General features: G+C 43.2%; 1 protein-coding gene and 1 long non-coding RNA gene across 9 annotated transcripts in view; one reads left to right on the forward strand and one right to left on the reverse strand.

The window, feature by feature from the left end:
* FBXO38 (F-box protein 38) overlaps window positions 1–17,944 on the reverse strand; it is a 55,937-nt gene that overhangs the window by 11,633 nt on the left and 26,360 nt on the right. For 7 of the 8 annotated variants that reach the window (XM_083182040.1, XM_083182037.1, XM_083182042.1 and 4 more), the window contains 7 exons: window positions 16,227–16,343; window positions 14,168–14,344; window positions 9,241–9,906; window positions 9,016–9,113; window positions 7,913–8,015; window positions 6,276–6,442; window positions 3,430–3,575 (listed from right to left, as the gene is read on the reverse strand). In XM_083182040.1, the coding sequence (XP_083038166.1) occupies window positions 3,430–3,575; window positions 6,276–6,442; window positions 7,913–8,015; window positions 9,016–9,113; window positions 9,241–9,906; window positions 14,168–14,344; window positions 16,227–16,343 (1,474 nt within the window). The remainder of the gene's footprint in view (window positions 1–3,429; window positions 3,576–6,275; window positions 6,443–7,912; window positions 8,016–9,015; window positions 9,114–9,240; window positions 9,907–14,167; window positions 14,345–16,226; window positions 16,344–17,944) is intronic. The other variant, XM_083182041.1, reaches the window with a different exon arrangement.
* On the forward strand, window positions 1,728–9,930 carry LOC146074196 (uncharacterized). Its single transcript, XR_014473378.1, has 5 exons — window positions 1,728–1,837; window positions 3,925–3,997; window positions 4,973–5,046; window positions 5,164–5,354; window positions 9,164–9,930. It is a non-coding gene; the product is annotated as an uncharacterized LOC146074196 (long non-coding RNA).

A 17,944-nucleotide genomic window follows, 5' to 3' on the forward strand; every position in this document is an offset into this window, starting at 1 on the left:
TTGTGTCTAGTTCAAATCGCACCGTGTGTATTTAACTTGCGATGCTAATGCACGTTCAGTGCAGTAAATATCGCAAGGCACAATAGTATGTGGGGATGCGGTCATCTATTAGAATGAACTTAGGTCTACAGTCATTAGGTCGACCCCACTAGGTCGACTGGCAGGAAGGTCGACCTGACTTAAGGTCGACATGGGCCAAGGTCGACATGACTTAAGGTCGAATTTGCATAAAGGTCGACATGAGGAAGGTCGACTGGTCATAAGGTCGACATGGGTTTTTCACTGTTTTTTGAGCCGACATGTGCCGACAGGCGGTATTTCATGCCCTACCATCCACTAGGGCGTGGCGGGAGAATAAAATAGTGTGCCGAGCGCAGCGAGGCACCGTGCCCGAAGCATTGCGAGCGAAACGAGCGATGCGAGGGTCCGATTCTCATTGCCAACTGTGTCCATGTCGACTGTGTCGACATTCGGATAAAAAAACAGTGAAAAACCCATGTCGACCTTATGACCAGTCGACCTTCCTCATGTCGACCTTTATGCAAATTCGACCTTAAGTCATGTCGACCTTGGCCCATGTCGACCTTAAGTCAGGTCGACCTTCCTGCCAGTCGACCTAGTGGGGTCGACCTAATGACTGTAGACCTAAATGTAGTCTGACGAATGATCCCATTCCAGTATGTGCATGCAGGTATTTTTGGACTAAATCACTCAGCGCTGTAAACCAGATCACTATTTAAATGTATTACTATTGTATTGTAGTCAAAATTTGGTGTACTCCAAATTGCATAGCACGCATTGTATGGCTCAAATGGCACCCAGCACAACAGTGTGTAGGCCCCATATCTGCCTCTACAGCAGCGCAAAATGCTTGGACAAATATATTATAATAGATGACCACATTTTTCAGACTGTTATATGAGCAACAGGCACACAAGGGGGGGAATATGCCTCAACTTTATACTTGATAAACTCAGACCTTTATAAACCTCATATTTGCTCCGTATCATTTTAATTTATGGAAGGAAAAGTCACCAGGTATGTTCCTGGTACCTTCATTAGAAAGTACACGATGACATTACTAATATACCAGTTTGGTAATGATGACCCAATACACACACCTACTGTATGTCATGCTGTCATAGTATTAATTCCTTATTTTAGTAAAAACACTGCTTTTTGGTTCCTATAGTGCAGGCATGTCCAAACTACGGCATCTAATTTCACGTCAATTTTTAATGAATTGAAAGTGGGATGGAGGACAGCATCATCCACTGTAGCATTCATGCCCAAACCATCCCTCCAGCTGTTGTGACACTACATGTCCCATCATGCCTTGTTTATTGTTTATACGGTTTACTTGCTTTCTAGTATACCTGTCCAATAAAGCTGATTCTGATTCTAAGGACACTGTGTAGTCTAATGAAAATAATCGTTGGAGTTGTGAACTGCCATTTGCCCAATCTGTTATAACCAGCATGTAACAAGGGATCATTAGGCAACTTCACCAATATTGTGTGACAGATAATGTCTCATTAAGGAATCCGACAGGAAATTTTTAAATAAAGTAAAGAAGTTGTACAATATGCATGTCATTTAATACCCATTTGATCATTGATTCATTTGAACTATCGCTTCCACAATTCACATAATATTATTTCATGATTTTCTTGCTAGCCAAACTGATCTCAACCGTCCCAGCCAGGTGCTAGCTGTCATTATGACATCACAGCTCTGGCTGAGGGGGATCTCAAGAGGCTTCAGTACTCTGAGCCTTTTGATAGGAAGCTCTTGGAGAAAAAACACATATAAGGAGGAGAGAACAAAATGAAACTAGGTAAGTGGGTAGTTTTTTTTAATAAGCAGTTTACCTTTAGTACTTACGTTACATATTGCTTTATCATTTGTGTTGTTTTCCCCGAGGGCCTGACTCAGAAGTGGATGAATACGTAGCAGCTGACTGGCGGTTGTCTATGGAGACTCCATCAGTTGTGGCTCTAATCTGCTGTAGTGCCCAAAAGGTCACACCATTGGCCATCGGAGCAACCCTATGGTTTTCTCTGACTGTACTAGAGAATTTGGCCTCTGGTGTCCACATGTCCCCCAAAAGCCAGCCTCCCCGCCACCACATGAATTGAAGAAAACATATTGCAGCTTTTGCAACTTGTAGTATTTGACTAAACTCTACCTAAAGCCTAAATTCTATCACCAGCAATAATAAAAGGAATCAAACCTGCCATCCTGAAAACAAGGATTGCCAGTGTGCCGTGGTCAGAAGTCAGCAATTGGGATGGGAATACACAGAGATAAATCCTAGGAATGTTCCTGAGAATTAGTGGCAATTGTCACCTATACACTTGGCTGTTTGCGCTTAGTACAGGGAGCTGGTTCTGGTTTCCATAAGCAGGTAGTAGCCCACGTTACTCTCATAAATCATGACAGATGGCCAAGGCATTCTATCCCACGGACTGTGTACACACAATATACATGTATATGGTGGGTATCCAGATGGCTGACAGAATGTCCAGGTCCACATGGTCAAAAGGTCAACACGAGTAATAGGTCGTCATGGCAAATAGTTGACGTGAGTTTTTCAAAATTTGTTTTCATTATTTGGACCTTTTACATACTTTACCATCAACGTGGATTACAATTGGTAAAGAAAGTGTGGCAAGAGCATCAGTAGTGGAACGAGGCACCTGTCCTAAAGCATGGCAAGTGAATGAGTTACATTCATTGGGGGTCCACGTGCTCAGGTGTCGACACTGACACACACACACAAATGTGAAAAACTCATGTCAACCTGGTTGTGCGTGTCAACCTTTTGGGCTCTTCCTATTGGCTGTCGACAGAGACATGGTTTGTGGGCTATACCACACCCAACTGCTTAACACTGAGAACATGCCCCTTTTCTGGGAGATTGAGAACCTTAGTCATGTGCAAATGTACCTAGTACCACTACACTCTACCCTTCCCCTATGTGATGCCCGTCGGACATTTTCTTCTGGAACAGCCCCTAGCAACAGGTTGCAGAGAATGCATGTACAGATTAAGCCAAAACTCACCTATCCCGCACCAATGGCCATGCGTGACTTCCATGCCGATTGGCACGCTCTCGTTGCCATGCGCATGCATCTTATTAGCTTCCTCGGCTCATGTAAATGCATTGAGTGTCAATATCACAGCATGGCGATTCCGTGCCACGAGTGCAAATTTGGAGCGGCAAATGGAAGCGAGCTGTGGCGATCGGGGATAAATGAGAGCAGCTACATCTGTATTCCCGCTTTAGGAGAGGACCAACGCACTCATCCACTTGGCGCAGCGGAAGAGGAAATCAAACCACAGAATTGTCTGTCAACACTGTAAAGCAATTGGCAGTCCTAATCTTCCACAGCAAAATGACAGCAGGCCATGGATGGCGATACTCACTGGTTGACGTTTGCTATGGTGTCCATCCAGCTCCGGACGCGCACTTTATTTCTAACATTAGGCGGGTTGCTAAATTCATGTATGATGCACATGTGATACGGGTAGGGTCCACTGAATATCTTTCTTTCTAAAGTTAGTGTGTCCACCTATTTGGAAAGAAAGATCATGCTAAATAAATGAACAATAACAAAACAAGAACAAAGATTCTCCCTCTTTACTGGCTCTCACACACCAGTTACAGAGAACTTCTATTTCACCACAGCTGTACTCCGTAAAGACCATACTGCAAAAGTAAAACTTTATAAATCTCATATTTGCGGTCACATAGACATGGTTTACGAGCTATACCACACCCATAAAAGGTCCCATGCTGCCCATGGTAGGGGAGCAGCTGTCTGTTCTTTCTACAAATGTCATAATAAAGAAATTGCTGTTTGTAGCATTGGTGTAAATGTAATAAATGTATTAACCACAATGTGTTTCTATCTTGTACAGAAAACATTATAATAACAAGTCTCGGCGTCTCACTCGCTGTGGCAATAACAATAATCATCTACCTGTGCATCTAGTAAGTTACTAAGATCATCTAAGAATCCTGTTACAGTTTATTTACCTGGATATTATATTATTATTACCCAATAGTAACAAAAGAATTCCAGTTGGCTGCTCTCTGCGTATACCTATAATTAGGTATCCTAGAACTATGCCCATAGGACCTCTCCCAGTCCGATTGGACGACACCTACCACCACCTATATATTATTACTATTGGTTATTTATATAATACCATGATTTTTCACAGCAGAGTATGGACCAGTGATGGCTAACCTTGACACTCCAGCTGTTGTTGAACTACAGAACCTAGCATGCCCTGCATCAGTTTTACTATTTGGCCATGCTGAAAATGATGCAGGGCATGCTGGGATGTGTAGTTCAACAAAAGCTGAAGTGTCAAGGTTAGCCATCACTGTTATAGACTGTGGGTCAATTCACATTAGTATCTGCCCCACAGGAGCTCACTTTCCAAAGGGATCTACACACACAGGGATTTGCTAAACGTTCTGAGTGATGCTAGATTGCTTAGAAAGCAAGATCGTTCAGCACACATCGATGTGTCAGCGCTGTGAGATGAGCGATCTGTCAGGGCCAGTGTTCTCCAGTGAGAACACTGGCCCTGATACCAGCAATTACTAGATTTAGGGCGCGTTCAACGGGGCCGCACTTATCTGCTTGATAGCCAGAGACTATACACGGCCTAGCGAGCAGGTCTGAATCCAAGTGACCTTCATCGCCAGACTAGATTTATACGTCATGCAGTATAGATCTAGTCAGCTCGCCTGTATTGTCACCTGGTCCGCACAGATCGCTCAGCACACATCACTTATATGCCAGAGATCTGTGCTAACCTACATCGCCCAGCACGGGGCTGTACTGTAATATAATATCTTGCACTGTAGCGGCTTGAGTAATGCAATATTGTTCTCTGAAAGCATTTATTCCTTGCTATGCCGCTATGATCTATAATTCACCTTTTTCTTTTACAGTATCAGAAAACTGCAAAAGAAGGAGGAGAAATACTCTGGATATCAACTTGAGGAGGTGTTGATTGATGAGCCAGGTAATAATTAGATATAAAAGCTACTTAATTATTAAAAAAAAAATATATAAGTAAGCACTAAACATGTGAGGGCTGCTGATTTCCAGTTACTAAATGCTTCTACTTTAAATCATGCAGTTTACAAACCTGAAAAACCAAAGAAGACCAAAAAAAGGGTCAGATTTAGCAACCTGTCAGAGGTTCACCTCTACTGAAAAAACAACGTTTCACATTTAAAGACCCACATTGTTACAAACCAATGCTTCTAAATTTCTATTCCTACTGTTGCCATCCTGCCTGCCGTATTTGAGCAAACCTGGATATATATGGTACGTACACACACTAGTCACAACTATAGTTCTGTATTTCATGATTTTTCCATTTGGTAGATAACATTTGTATATATATATATATATATATATATATATATATATATATATATATATATATATATATATATATATATATATATATATATATATATATATATATATATATATAAGCATAGTTGTTTTTTTTACCCCAAATGTGCAGTAGTAACAAGTATATAAAAGACTAAAACAAATTTGTTCTGCGCAAGTTTTGCTTAGATGGGCCACAAACCGTTGCAACTCGCCTGCATTTTTTGGGACCTCTACTTGCTACCATCCCCAAATGCTCAATGTACTGTACATCAGTTTGTGAATAAATCTCCACTGTAAGCATCAGCAACGATGCCCGGAGTGCAGTATTTTGAACGCTGGCTAAACATTTTGTACTGTTAAAGTTGGGGGCTCCACAGATTTAAAGTTGGTAACGGTAGGCATGTTAGCTGGAATGTTCATGTGCAACACTGTCCCATACATCTGCAGCAACCCTTAGTGAGTGCCAATCAACTGCAGCAACCCACTGTATAAAAAGAAATATATTCACAGGAATGGACCAAAATTAATAAATAGCAAACCCGGTACTTATGTATTATCTGGGCTCCCAGCTCCCCATTTTTTTATACCCCTACTATCCAACTACGCATGGAGTTGAATTTATATAGTGTGGTGAGCGCAGCGAGCCACCGTGCCCGAAGCGTGGTGAGCGTAGCGAGCCCCGCGAGGGGACGCGGTCTCATAAGAAAAACGGGAGCCCAGATATTACATAAGTACCGCAAACCCTTATATATCAGCCTGAAGCACCAGTTATATAAGGACATTTATTTTTATTTATCTTACAAGAAAAGCTCTATAAAATCAGTTTTTAAAATGTAAGACACTTACTTGCTGCATGGGACGCAAGTAGATGATGCGGTTTCTCTCAGGCGGCATTCTAAGGATCTGGTCCAGTACTTGCTCCATATTAAGCTTCTTACACTGTGCATAGTCAAAGCGGTTGACAATAGGAGCGTTTTCTACTTTTAAGTGCTTCAGGACACGGCATCGTGTTGCTGTAAAGGAATGCAAATGTGCAGATTAAAAAAATAAAAATTGTTTATTGTCTGCAAAAGATTTCTGAAAAAATGAAACCAGTGATGAGGAATGATTTATGTACTTCTATTAGTTACTTAACCCAAGTGAGAATTCAAACAGGACATATGCACATTTACATGAAGCTTGTGCATCATCTGTACGATCACTTTCCCACACACAATAACATTAGGGCCTGGCGATTTGGAAAAGATGGTACCGCATGATAGGTCAACCCTGTCTAGGTCAACACAAGCATAAGACTGACATGGCAATGGTCAAGACATTCACAGATTTTTTTTTCTAGTGCTTTTTCATGCTTTACATTCCACCTGTACTCCTATTGGGGTCTGCGTGCTCAGATGTTGACATTGCCACCAACATTTTTTTGCTCAGAGTGATCTTTTGCTTGTGTTGGTCCTTTTGTCAATGCCGAACTGCTGTATTTTTACCTAGACCTTGACAACCCTTTAATCTACACCCAGAAATCCTTTTTGAGCATCTTTCAGAATTTCCCTGAATTCATCTGGGGGTCGAGCAATTAGATTTGGCCCCCAAAACGCCGGGATTTCAATCCCGGGATTGGAGTTACCAATCCCGGGATTAGACTGCGCATGCGCAGTCTAATGCCAGGCAGCTGCTGAGCGGGTGCTCAGCAGCTGCCCCGCTTCTCCTGTCCCGGGCAGGAGTGACGACGTCAGAGGTCACGCTGTGCAGGCCGCACATGCGCAGCGTGACGACGTCAGAGGTCACGCTGTGCAGGCCGCACATGCGCAGCGTGACGACATCAGAGGTTACACTGCGCAGGCCGTACAGGCTGTCTGCCTCCGTCCTGTCCCCGGTCCAGCCCGCCTGCCCAGCAGTGGACCTGCGGGCACACCTGCCCACCAGCGGACCAGCCCGGGCTCCATCACCCCGGCTCACCCACCCGGCCGCACCACGCATCTGTAAGTAAATATGCGGGGCGGCCGAGGCGGGTTTTTAATAGTAGGAAAGCAAATCCCGGGATTGGCCATTTTTCAATCACGAATTCCGGGATTGAATAAATGCCCCGGGATTGGCTTCCCTACATGCAATGCCCTGCTGTAGCCAATTTAAAAATTGAACATATCAAGAGGAGACATTATTTCTGTGCAATATTTTGCATTTAAAAGCAGTTTCCCAAATTCTACCATTAGAGTCCATGTTTTAAGGATATCCATGCTTAAATCCAGATAGTTGTATCAGATTGACCCATGCACTAATTAAGTCACCTGTGCTCAAACATGTATATCCTTAAAACCTGGACTGTAATGGTTGAGTTTGGAAAACTCCGATATGGAGAATATTTGCCACTGATGTCAGGGAGAAGTGGCGTTCCAGGACACAAAGTAAAAAAAAAACCATGATATCAATTTAGAGACGGCAGGGTAATCTGGATAAATTACAGGCCAATGCATTAATACACTCACCATGGATAAACATCATTTTGGGGCAATCCTTAAGAACCAGGTCAGTGATGCCACAGTTAGTCAGTGTAATGCCCACAAGGTTTTTAGATTTAAGGTTCAACACCTACAGAAAGAAAAGGCAGCAAAATGAGTCTTTATAATTTGCTACATACAGTACTGTGCTCACTGCATTTTATACTACAGACCTCAGAGCAGAGCAATAGCATAAGAACAAAAGGACAGAGCCACCTAGTGGACACAGTTACCAATGACCTATTGTAGTACAAGAGCAATAAGATAGTGATGGAATTAAAGAACAAATGCCAAAATTGCTTAGAGAACCCAAAATAACTGATGTGCTCCCGCATCATCGCCGACCACCGCCGTCTGTTGAGCTGTTTTACCAGTTGAGTGAACCACTTTCCACAATCTTATTATTTAAAATGGTTCACCTCCTGTGAATATCACTGGGCGATTTACCGGCCAGAAATTTTAATATCAACGTTCCTCATGCGTGCTAGGAAAAAATACCCAGTGTTTAAGTGTGCTGTATTCTACCACAAAGAGTAAATTGGGTGCAGTTCAATGGCGTCTGTACTGCAGCTGGTACAAAATGCAGCCGTCAGACTATTAACTGACCAGCCCTGCTCCTGCCACATAACTCCCATTCTCTACTCCCTTCACTGGCTACCTGCAAAATGGCGAATCGTTTTCAAGATTGGCTTACTCACTTTCAAGGCCCTAATGACCAGGGCCCAAGGTACCTGCAGCAGCTGCTGATTCCTTACTCTCCTACTCGATTACTACTATCCATTGAAGGACTACTAACAGTACCCAGAATTTCCCTGAATACATCTGGTGATTGAGCTTTCAAATTTGTTGCTCCAACTCTGTGGAACTCTCTTTCTCGTACAGTGCGAGAAGCCCCCCACTGTAGAATCTTTTAAAAATAGACTAAAAACGTACTTATTTACTCAAGCATTTTACTGACATCTACTGTTAAGCTTTTTTTTTTTTGTATTTTGAGCTGTAAAGAAAATGTTAAAGCACTTTGAGTCCTATTGGGAGAAAAGTGCTATATAGATATCATTATTATTATTAACTGAATTGAATGTAAAACGTACCTGCACATGGTCATCCTCAATGACTGGGTCACTGGTACTTGTGGATTTATCTGCAGTACGTTTCCTCTTTACGGCTTTCCTACTTTTTGGTGTTGACTCTTTGGTGGGAAAAAAAGTTGTGATAAATGAGCTGTTTTTTGCATTACAGACTTTTGCTAAGAGAAACATCAGAGACTCTGCCAGAAGCAATCTATCACAATGTTAAATAACTAGTAAGAAACTCACCTCCATCTGACATCAGTGACACCTGAGAAAGCCTTGTTCGTGCCCTTGTGAGAGGCCTCTGTTGATTCTGGATGCCCTGCTCTGTCCGGCAGCATGCAGGCGATGCACTAGAATCCAGCCCTATACCTGAATTAGTCCTATGCACCCCACTTTGTGGAGTCCTGAGTGTGTATTCACAGCCATTTCCTGGAGGGGAGCAACTAGTGGAGGGCTGCTGTCCTTCAGAATCGCCACTGTTTCGTCTTTGTGACTCCTGTTCCTGACTCATATTTTTGGAACAATGTGGACACAATGTTCCAGGTTCTTGTCCTGAAGCAGCACTGAGCTCGCAGTCCTCTGTTCTACTGCATGTACATAAATCTGCTTCATCAGCAGCAGCAGCACCATGACTCTCATTCAAAGACTGATAACTGTCCAGACTTTGGGGGTCAGCGTCACTGGCATTTATAACTCCGCTTGCTGCGCTCACCTCAGTGGAGCAATCTTTACCTTTATTCCTCTCAGACGGATCACTGGCCGCTTTCATGTCAGCTTTAATCTGTTCACTGGTTACTTGACACCCTTTCTCGCAGCTACTTTCTTCACTTGGCACGGTCTGCTCCGTAGGACTCTTGGTGGCAACATTACACTTCTTACGTAAGGGGGCTTTGCCTTTACCACTTATAACTGGAAAAAATATGAGTGGATTAAAATGCATAAAAAAACTTATTGGTACTGTCAATTATTGTAGTCTTCCAAACAGTGCATATTTTTTCTTGCAATTACTCAATTCTTGCATACAAACTATTGTTCATTCTAGCACCCGCTATCTTTGAAAATCCATTTAGTTTCTCTTCCCTGCCTGGGGTGTCGCTGTCTGCTGAAGTGCTTCTAGGACTGATATGCAAACAAGACCTGAGATAGAAACACCACAGCAGACAGCAACATCCCAGCCAGGAAGGAGGAACTGCATGGATTTTCAAAGACATCGGGTGCTAGAATGACCACTACAAACGCCTCCAACCACAAACGCCCTGCTTTTAGGTAATTTACCTGTAGCCATGGAAGGAAAGCAAACACAAATATAGAAAGTAGCTAGTGAAAAGATAGACATTCTTGTGTGGGCTGGTGTGCGTTCCCCTACAGGCACTGGACAACATAGTTTAAGTACAAAAGAGAGAAAGCGGGAACGAAACCCATTGGCCAAAAAGAATGGCCAAAAAGAATGGCAAAGAGACAACCTCGGGGACATCACTGCACAATCATTTTACTGTAGAGTTACATGTGCAAACCACAGATCAGATGTAAGGTGAGAAGCGCTGCACTAGGTATGCGGTCGAATAATCAATAGTAACCATGTCATCGCTCATAATGTCGACTTGAGAAGTATACAGGACAAGAGTTAAAAAGCAGTCCTGTAGACTATTATGGCACCTTTTACAGTGAATGTGCGCTTCACTTAAACCCTGCTACATTGACAGAAAGCAAAAGAATCGGTACTTGTGGAGTATCACGGCTCCCATCGCATGCCATATATAGTGGCATGCGATGCGATTTTTACCGATTTTTTTGTCAAAATCGTATGCAATCGCATCGCATGCGATCGCATACGATTTTGCACTGAAAAGCATCCAAATGCATTGGAATTAGTATTAAACATGTTCAATGGCCGCCAAATGGCATTTTTGAGGCTGTACCACCCCCACTATCAACGCGAACCCGAAGCGTGGCGAGCGCTGCGAGCCCGCGAGGGGCGGCGGTACGCGTCCTACGACCTTTTCATACCCACACTATCCACGTCGGCGTGGAGTTGAGAATAGAAAGTGTGGCGAGCGCAGCGAGCCCGAAGCGTGGCGAGCGCAGCGAGCTCCGTGAGGGGACGCGGACACCTGTGAAGCCTGTGAGGGGACGCGGATACCTGTGAAGGTATCCGCGTCCCCTCGCTGCGCTCGCCACGCTTCGGGCTCGCCACACTTTCTATTCTCAACTCTACACCGACGTGGATAGTGGGGGTATGAAAAGGTCGTAGGACGCAGGCTCGCTGCGCTCGCCACGCTTCGGGTTCGCGTTGATAGTGGGGGTGGTACAGCCTCAAAAATGTCAGTTGGGGGCCATTGAACATGTTTAATAGTAATTCCAATGCATTTGGATGCTTTTCAGTGCAAAATCGTATGCGATCGCAAGCGATGCGATTTTTTCGCATACGATGGCCATCGTGGGAGCCGTGATACTCCACAAGTACCAAAGAATCAAACAAACTCCTCTAAGAAAATGGTTGAAAAACCATTGTGGCAGGCTGAGCTCATCTTTCATATATAGGGGCACATTTCAGCAATAGCATGCCAATTCATTTGTATATAAATATAAAGATTTGAATCTTTCAAAAAAAGACTTAACAGAAGCTTGGACATTAGAGATTATTTTATTTACCATAGTGCACAAATAATTCAGCAGTGCTTTACAGATAATAATATTTGCCCATTTACATCAGTCCCTTTCCCAGATTGCCAGCAAATATTGCTAGACAGAACTTCCCCTATTGAGAGTCTTAAATATAAGACTGCCAAAGACACATAGAATTGGGGTCATTCCGACTTTATTGACAATTTCCCTCAATCTCAGAACCAACCTAATTTAGCGTACACATGTGCAGCACATCAAACCTAGCCTTGGCGCAAGTGACCATGCGCATACACACTGAGCGATGTAGGCGATATGCCAGTCTGATCAGCATATGGTTCAGTGTGTACCCAGCTCAATAGTACAGGTTTTAAAGATGTAAATGCTTGAGCAAGGCTAAATCAAAATTACTGCGGACCAGTAATGATTAAGACACCTGTGTGTCTATGATTAATACAAGGACTGTGCCTTGAGGACTGAGAGACACTATATTTTTAGCATGAGAACTGATCATCATCACCACTTGTATAGTGTGTACCTACAGATTTGTCCTCCATCATAGTTTCCGCACTCATGTTAAACAGCCCTTCTAGTCGTGAGAATGTTTACTGACGCAATCATCTTAAGTGCTTGTTTTGTCCACTGTTAATGTGTCTTATTCGCATCACCTTTGTGGAAACCTTATGTTCTATATAAATATATTAATCATTTACTTAAAGGCTTTATTTTAAATATTTTGCTTGAGTTAATGAACTTGCAACTTAACTGTATGTTAAGATACTAGTTACCTGATTGAAAACGACGAAAAAGCATAACAAAAACATCAGCGCTGGCAGCTGTGTGTCCCCGAATGGAGCAACAGGGGAATTAAACTGTCAAGCGCCACCTAGTGGCGAGGTGAGAATCAGCAGTTTAGAGGTAGAGGAAATACTCACCTGAATGTTGCAGCACTGCAAACTTTTATTATATAGGATGGGATGCAGCGATCGTGTGGACATGTACCATGTTGATAATCAAAATGTCAACAGTTAAATTGCTGATACACTCAGAAAGTCGACAAGGTTAGGCAGCAAGAGAAAAGGGATAGGAAGCAGCAGGGAAGGGTCAAGGTCCCCATAGGCTGACATGTCCTAAAGAGAAGTTGGACCGGTTTCCTTTTAATTTTCCTGGCAGTTCCCAGTGAGGGCTCGCATACGATTTGGCACCTGACATGGGGCCAGATGCACTAAGCTTCAAATGTGATAAAATGGAGAGTTATAAACAGCCAGCCAATCAGCTCCTACCTGTCATGTCACAGATTGTGTTTGAAAAATGTCAGACAGGAGCTGATTGGCTGGCTGTTTATCACTCTCCATTTTATCACTTTTGAAGCTTAGAGAATCTGGCCCATGGCATATTTTACATGCGATAATTCACTTGCGCTTTATCACATGTAAAAAGTGCCCCACAGGGGAGCTGCTGGGAAAGAACTGCGGGGAAGTTGAAAGTTCAAATGAATAGGTGGCCGCAGAGTTCTCTCAGCCAATCAGTGGTCGCCCATTGGTTTAAATGGGACTGTTGTTAGTGGGGGTGGGCAGATTTCAAAACTCTCATTCAAATGAGTGGGAGGACACGGATTGGCTGAAGGAGCTCTCTCTTAGCAGTCAACCATTTGTTTAAATGGGAGTTTTGATATCTACTGCCTGGCACTGCAGAACACCATGGAGGATTCAGTTCAGGGAGAGCACCACTCCTGCCTGAAGTGTCCCCTCTCTGCAGACTACTATGGACTAGATGGCTCACATCTATAGACCAGATTGGATGCGAAACACCACGGGTGCTAAAAAAGCACATGCAATGTATCGCTGATGGGTCAGATACAGACTCATCTTATGTTCTGCAGGTCCGACCTCCGCTCAGATCCAATGTGCACTGCAGTGTGCATCAGATCCAATTAAATGTCAAACACCTGGGATTTGGACACTTTTCATTCCATTTCTCAGCCAGATCTGTTGGAATCAGATGAAAAGAGGCCCAATTCGGAGCTGCACATAAAGTGGATTCAAATGCGCCAGTTTTTCAGGTGGGAAATAAATGCAAAACCTGAAATGTATTTAGAATTGATTGCATCTATTGTCTGCAGCAGCACCGTCTCCATCCATCAGTGCCAAACATTGCAAAATGAATTGATACAGAGCATCAACGGTATCCCTGTTTTGTAGCACTTACAAAAAAGTTGTTACTTTCAGGGAAAAAGAAGAAGAAAAACAGAACTTGTAAGTAACATTTCCAATTAAAAAAAATCTACCATGCAAACTCCTCTTTAAACGCCGACACCTCTATAGTCCATGACTTGCTTATTGGGATATACATCCTTATTGTATAGAACACCATTGTTATTACAAATTATTGGATACTCATTGTTTTGGACTCAGTGGATTACTATGTATGTACAATGATATGCTGTTCATGCCTAAATTTATCATTGTCTATTATTTGCTGTATAATCATTCTGCTTTATTTGAATAAAAAACATTTATAAAAAAAAATAATAATAATAATAATCTACCATTCTCACTTGAGTTGTCCTGGGATTCTGCCAACTGGTCACTTTTATCTTCATCATGGGGATAGCTGACAGATGTGCTACCAACACTTGGGCCACTGACCTCATCCTCATCTTCGCTATCAGAATCGTGGACTGTGATTGGTGCAGCTTTTACAACAGGTTGTAAACCACTGGGTCCTGCAGAATAGACCAATATCATTACTTCCCTTACACGTCACTTCAGTATTATTTCAAACTTGAAGAGAATATATTCTTTAAACTATGTGCTGTTCTATAGATTTTTCTTGAAATATGTATTCTCCTACATATATGTACAGTCTTCTACTGTGGAAAGTGGTTCACGGTCAGTGAAAATTGCTGGCCCATGTGAAAATAGCTCAGTGTGTATGCACTGGGTGATTTTTTTTTTTAACGGCCAGTCATTTTCACATCATCGCTGGCCATACACACTGAGCAATGTGTATGGACCCTATGTGTAACCATTATATTTCATATAATGCAACAAAATATAATTTTTGTAACAATTGTAAGCGATGTAACTTTAGAACTGAACTACCAATTTACAGATCATCTCATGACCCCCTGTTCAGTACAGAAGCAAAATCTTGCTTTCATAGGGGGGATGGATGCGCTTTATGATTAAATGACGAAAGACAATGAGGGCAGCCAGCAACTTACAGTTGTGGGATTATTGCTGTGGTTACTTCATCTTCATGCCTCCCCCTTCCGCTGTACTACATGCCCAGGAGTATATTTACTAAAATGCACTTTTTAGAAATGACGATGTTGCCAATGGCAACCAGATTCTACTTATAATTTACCTAGCACCTTCATGAAAATAGTTAGAGCCTGACGACCTATAGTGGTCTACCTAATGCTTGTAGACCTAGTGACCGCATACCAACAACTCAACTTCCAAAACCCTCACTTTAGTAAATACACCTCCTCCCCCAGTGTCTGTAAGGAGACACACAACTGCACCCCGGGACTTACAATCAATACTGTTCAATCAGCCATGACTCATACCATCCATACTGGAGTGGACTAAACAGTGATAAATATACCATCATCTTGTACTACTAAGACGGGATTGTATATCCTTAAGGGCATTTTAGGAACAGATCCACCACATATTGTTTATATACACAATATATTAATTTGTGCAGTATTACACAAGCTACTATTTCTTTTTGTATCAAATGTTTATTAATTCATTGCAAATGGCCAATAATACATTCTTAATTTATTTTATTACTTATTTTAATAAAGATTGTATATTCGTATTGTAAAGATCATCCAATTCATTTATCAAACTGGTATTTTCATAATAAATACTGATTGGATAGCAATCGATTAGTGCTGCAGAGAACCTTTTGGTTCAAAACCCCCCTTTTGTCTGTATTGAGAGGCCGGTCACCAATGACTGCTTAATAGTTATAGTAATGTTAATTTTAGCATCCTGCATCTTTCCAAATCCTCGCAGTTTCCTCTTCCCTGCATGGGGTGTTGCTCTCTGCTGTGTTGCTCCTAGCACAGATCTGGTCTGCATATCAGTGATGAAATACAGACCACACTAGAAGCACCAGAGCAGAGCGACACCGCAGGCAGGTAAGAGGAACAGCATTGGTTTGGAAGGGTGCAGGGTGCTAGTATGAACACTAACTATAGACTCATGGGGCTGCTGTTCAGCAGTGGCCCCATGTACACGGCTCATCAGCAATAATAACTCCATTCATATAAGGCTTTACTCTACAAGGACTTCAGATGCTCAACACATTAAAATGACAATTGTTATTTTCCTAATTTATGAATTAAGTGGACAGGGCCATCTTTATACTCTAAGAGGCTAAATAATCTTTGCATATATAAGGGTCTATTTACTAAGCCTTGGATGGAGTGGACAGAAAAAAAGTACCTGCCAGTCAGTTCCTAACTGCCATGTCACATAATGTGCTTGAAAAATGACAGTTAGGTCCTGATTGGCTGATACTTTATCTCCCTTCACTTAACCTCCATTCAAAGATTAGTAAGAAGACTCCATTTATTGTAAACACCACACCTGCCCGTTCTTCATCCACATCCATTGGTAAAACGGCCAGATCGGGGGCTGCAACTTCATTCTCCAGTTCAGCTGGTCTAATGTCATCTTGTGACACATCCTCCATATCGTTCAGAGCTGCATACAAGGAAAACACAAGTACACATCACAGATGTATGCCAGGAACAATCTCAAGTTCTACCAAACAAAGCAGGTGACAGAGGGTCGCCTTAAAATTTGCCATGTTTATATGACTAAGGGGGGTATTCCATCTTGGATTCCAACTGTCGGAATGTTCCTGGCCCGTTTTTTGCTCAGCTCGACAGTTTCTCAACAGACGGAATTCAATGTTCCGCCTGTCGAGTATACACAGCCTAGCAATCAGGTTTTAATCAGGCCTAGGTTTCTAACCACCCAGAATGATCAGATATGTGACACTAATGAGGTTGCACATTCATTGTCCTGTCCATCATAATGCAATACTGTAAGGATGGAGTCAGTGAAAGATTCACTGGCTCCCGTTATACAGAGGCGCAGCTATGCTCAGTATAATAAACACAACTTTATATAATCATAATATTTTTATTAAAACACCCATAATCAATATAGGATCATGAGAACAATCAGTTTTTCGAAGTGCACTTCTAACATACAGATGGATCGGGTCTCTTCTTTGCAGGGGATGGTGGAAGATTCGCCATCCGCCAGCCGCCGTAAGGGGATGCGCGCGCGTCGCCTTACAACGGGGCTCCCCCCGGGTCCCCGCCGCCTTGCCGCCCCCCTAACCCTGTCCGTCTCCCTGAAGCGGAGACGGACAGGGTTCCCATCCCCCCGCCGACGGGAAACTGAGACACTCGTGCGTGTGAGACGCATGCGTGTCTCAGTCAGATGGGGCGCCTCTCCGCCAGATTCTGGCGCTGGCGCAGCGCCAGCAAAAATGAGAGGCGCTCCATCTGTAATATAAAAGACCAGCGGTTCTCAAACTGTGTCCTGACCCAAAAGTGGGTCCAACGTTCTCATTGTGGGGTCGCGACTCCATGTTGCTGACCATCAGGCTGATGACTTTTCTAATCTCAGTCAGTGATTTAAGGAGTCTGAAACATCTGTTGAATTGTATGTTATTTAGGACTCCTCACATCATGTTGTGCCTCCACAATGCTGCTATGTATGTGCTGTCTCCTGACTATACATGTGATCAGTGGCGTAAGTACTGTAAGGCAGCCCCAGCAGCCGCTTGGGGGAGCAAGCAGCAGCGGAGTCTGTGTGGGCGCCGGCACCCACACGACGCACTGACATGCTGCTGCCTGCCGCTGCCCACTGACTGAGCACTGGAGGCAAGTCAGCCACAGCGCGGGTGGGGCCATGGCAGAGATGAAAAATCCCCCCACTGATTCATTTGACTGAACACAGAGCCAGCTATTGGCTACAGGTTGGGTGGGCGGATGGGCATGCTAGGGCGGCCTGGGATGCGTCGGAGCCAAGGCAAGCAGTAGTGTATGCTGGTCTCTCTTCCGCTCTCCTGCTTCAGCTTCTCCGTTATGTGTGTGATGTCAACACGTCACACACTGGGGAAACACGCTGGAGAGGAGCCGGGGGCGCCACAAACCTTTTGGCAGGGGGGAGCTAAATTTATTGTTACGCCACTGCATGTGATGTGATGACCTTTTACAGTTACTTTCTGGGGTCGTGTCATTCTTTTTATTGTCTGATGGGGTCTCAAGAGCAAAATAGTTTGAGGA

This window comes from Crinia signifera, chromosome 4, assembly GCF_055691185.1.
Source record: "Crinia signifera chromosome 4, ASM5569118v1, whole genome shotgun sequence".
Taxonomy (NCBI): domain Eukaryota; kingdom Metazoa; phylum Chordata; class Amphibia; order Anura; family Myobatrachidae; genus Crinia; species Crinia signifera.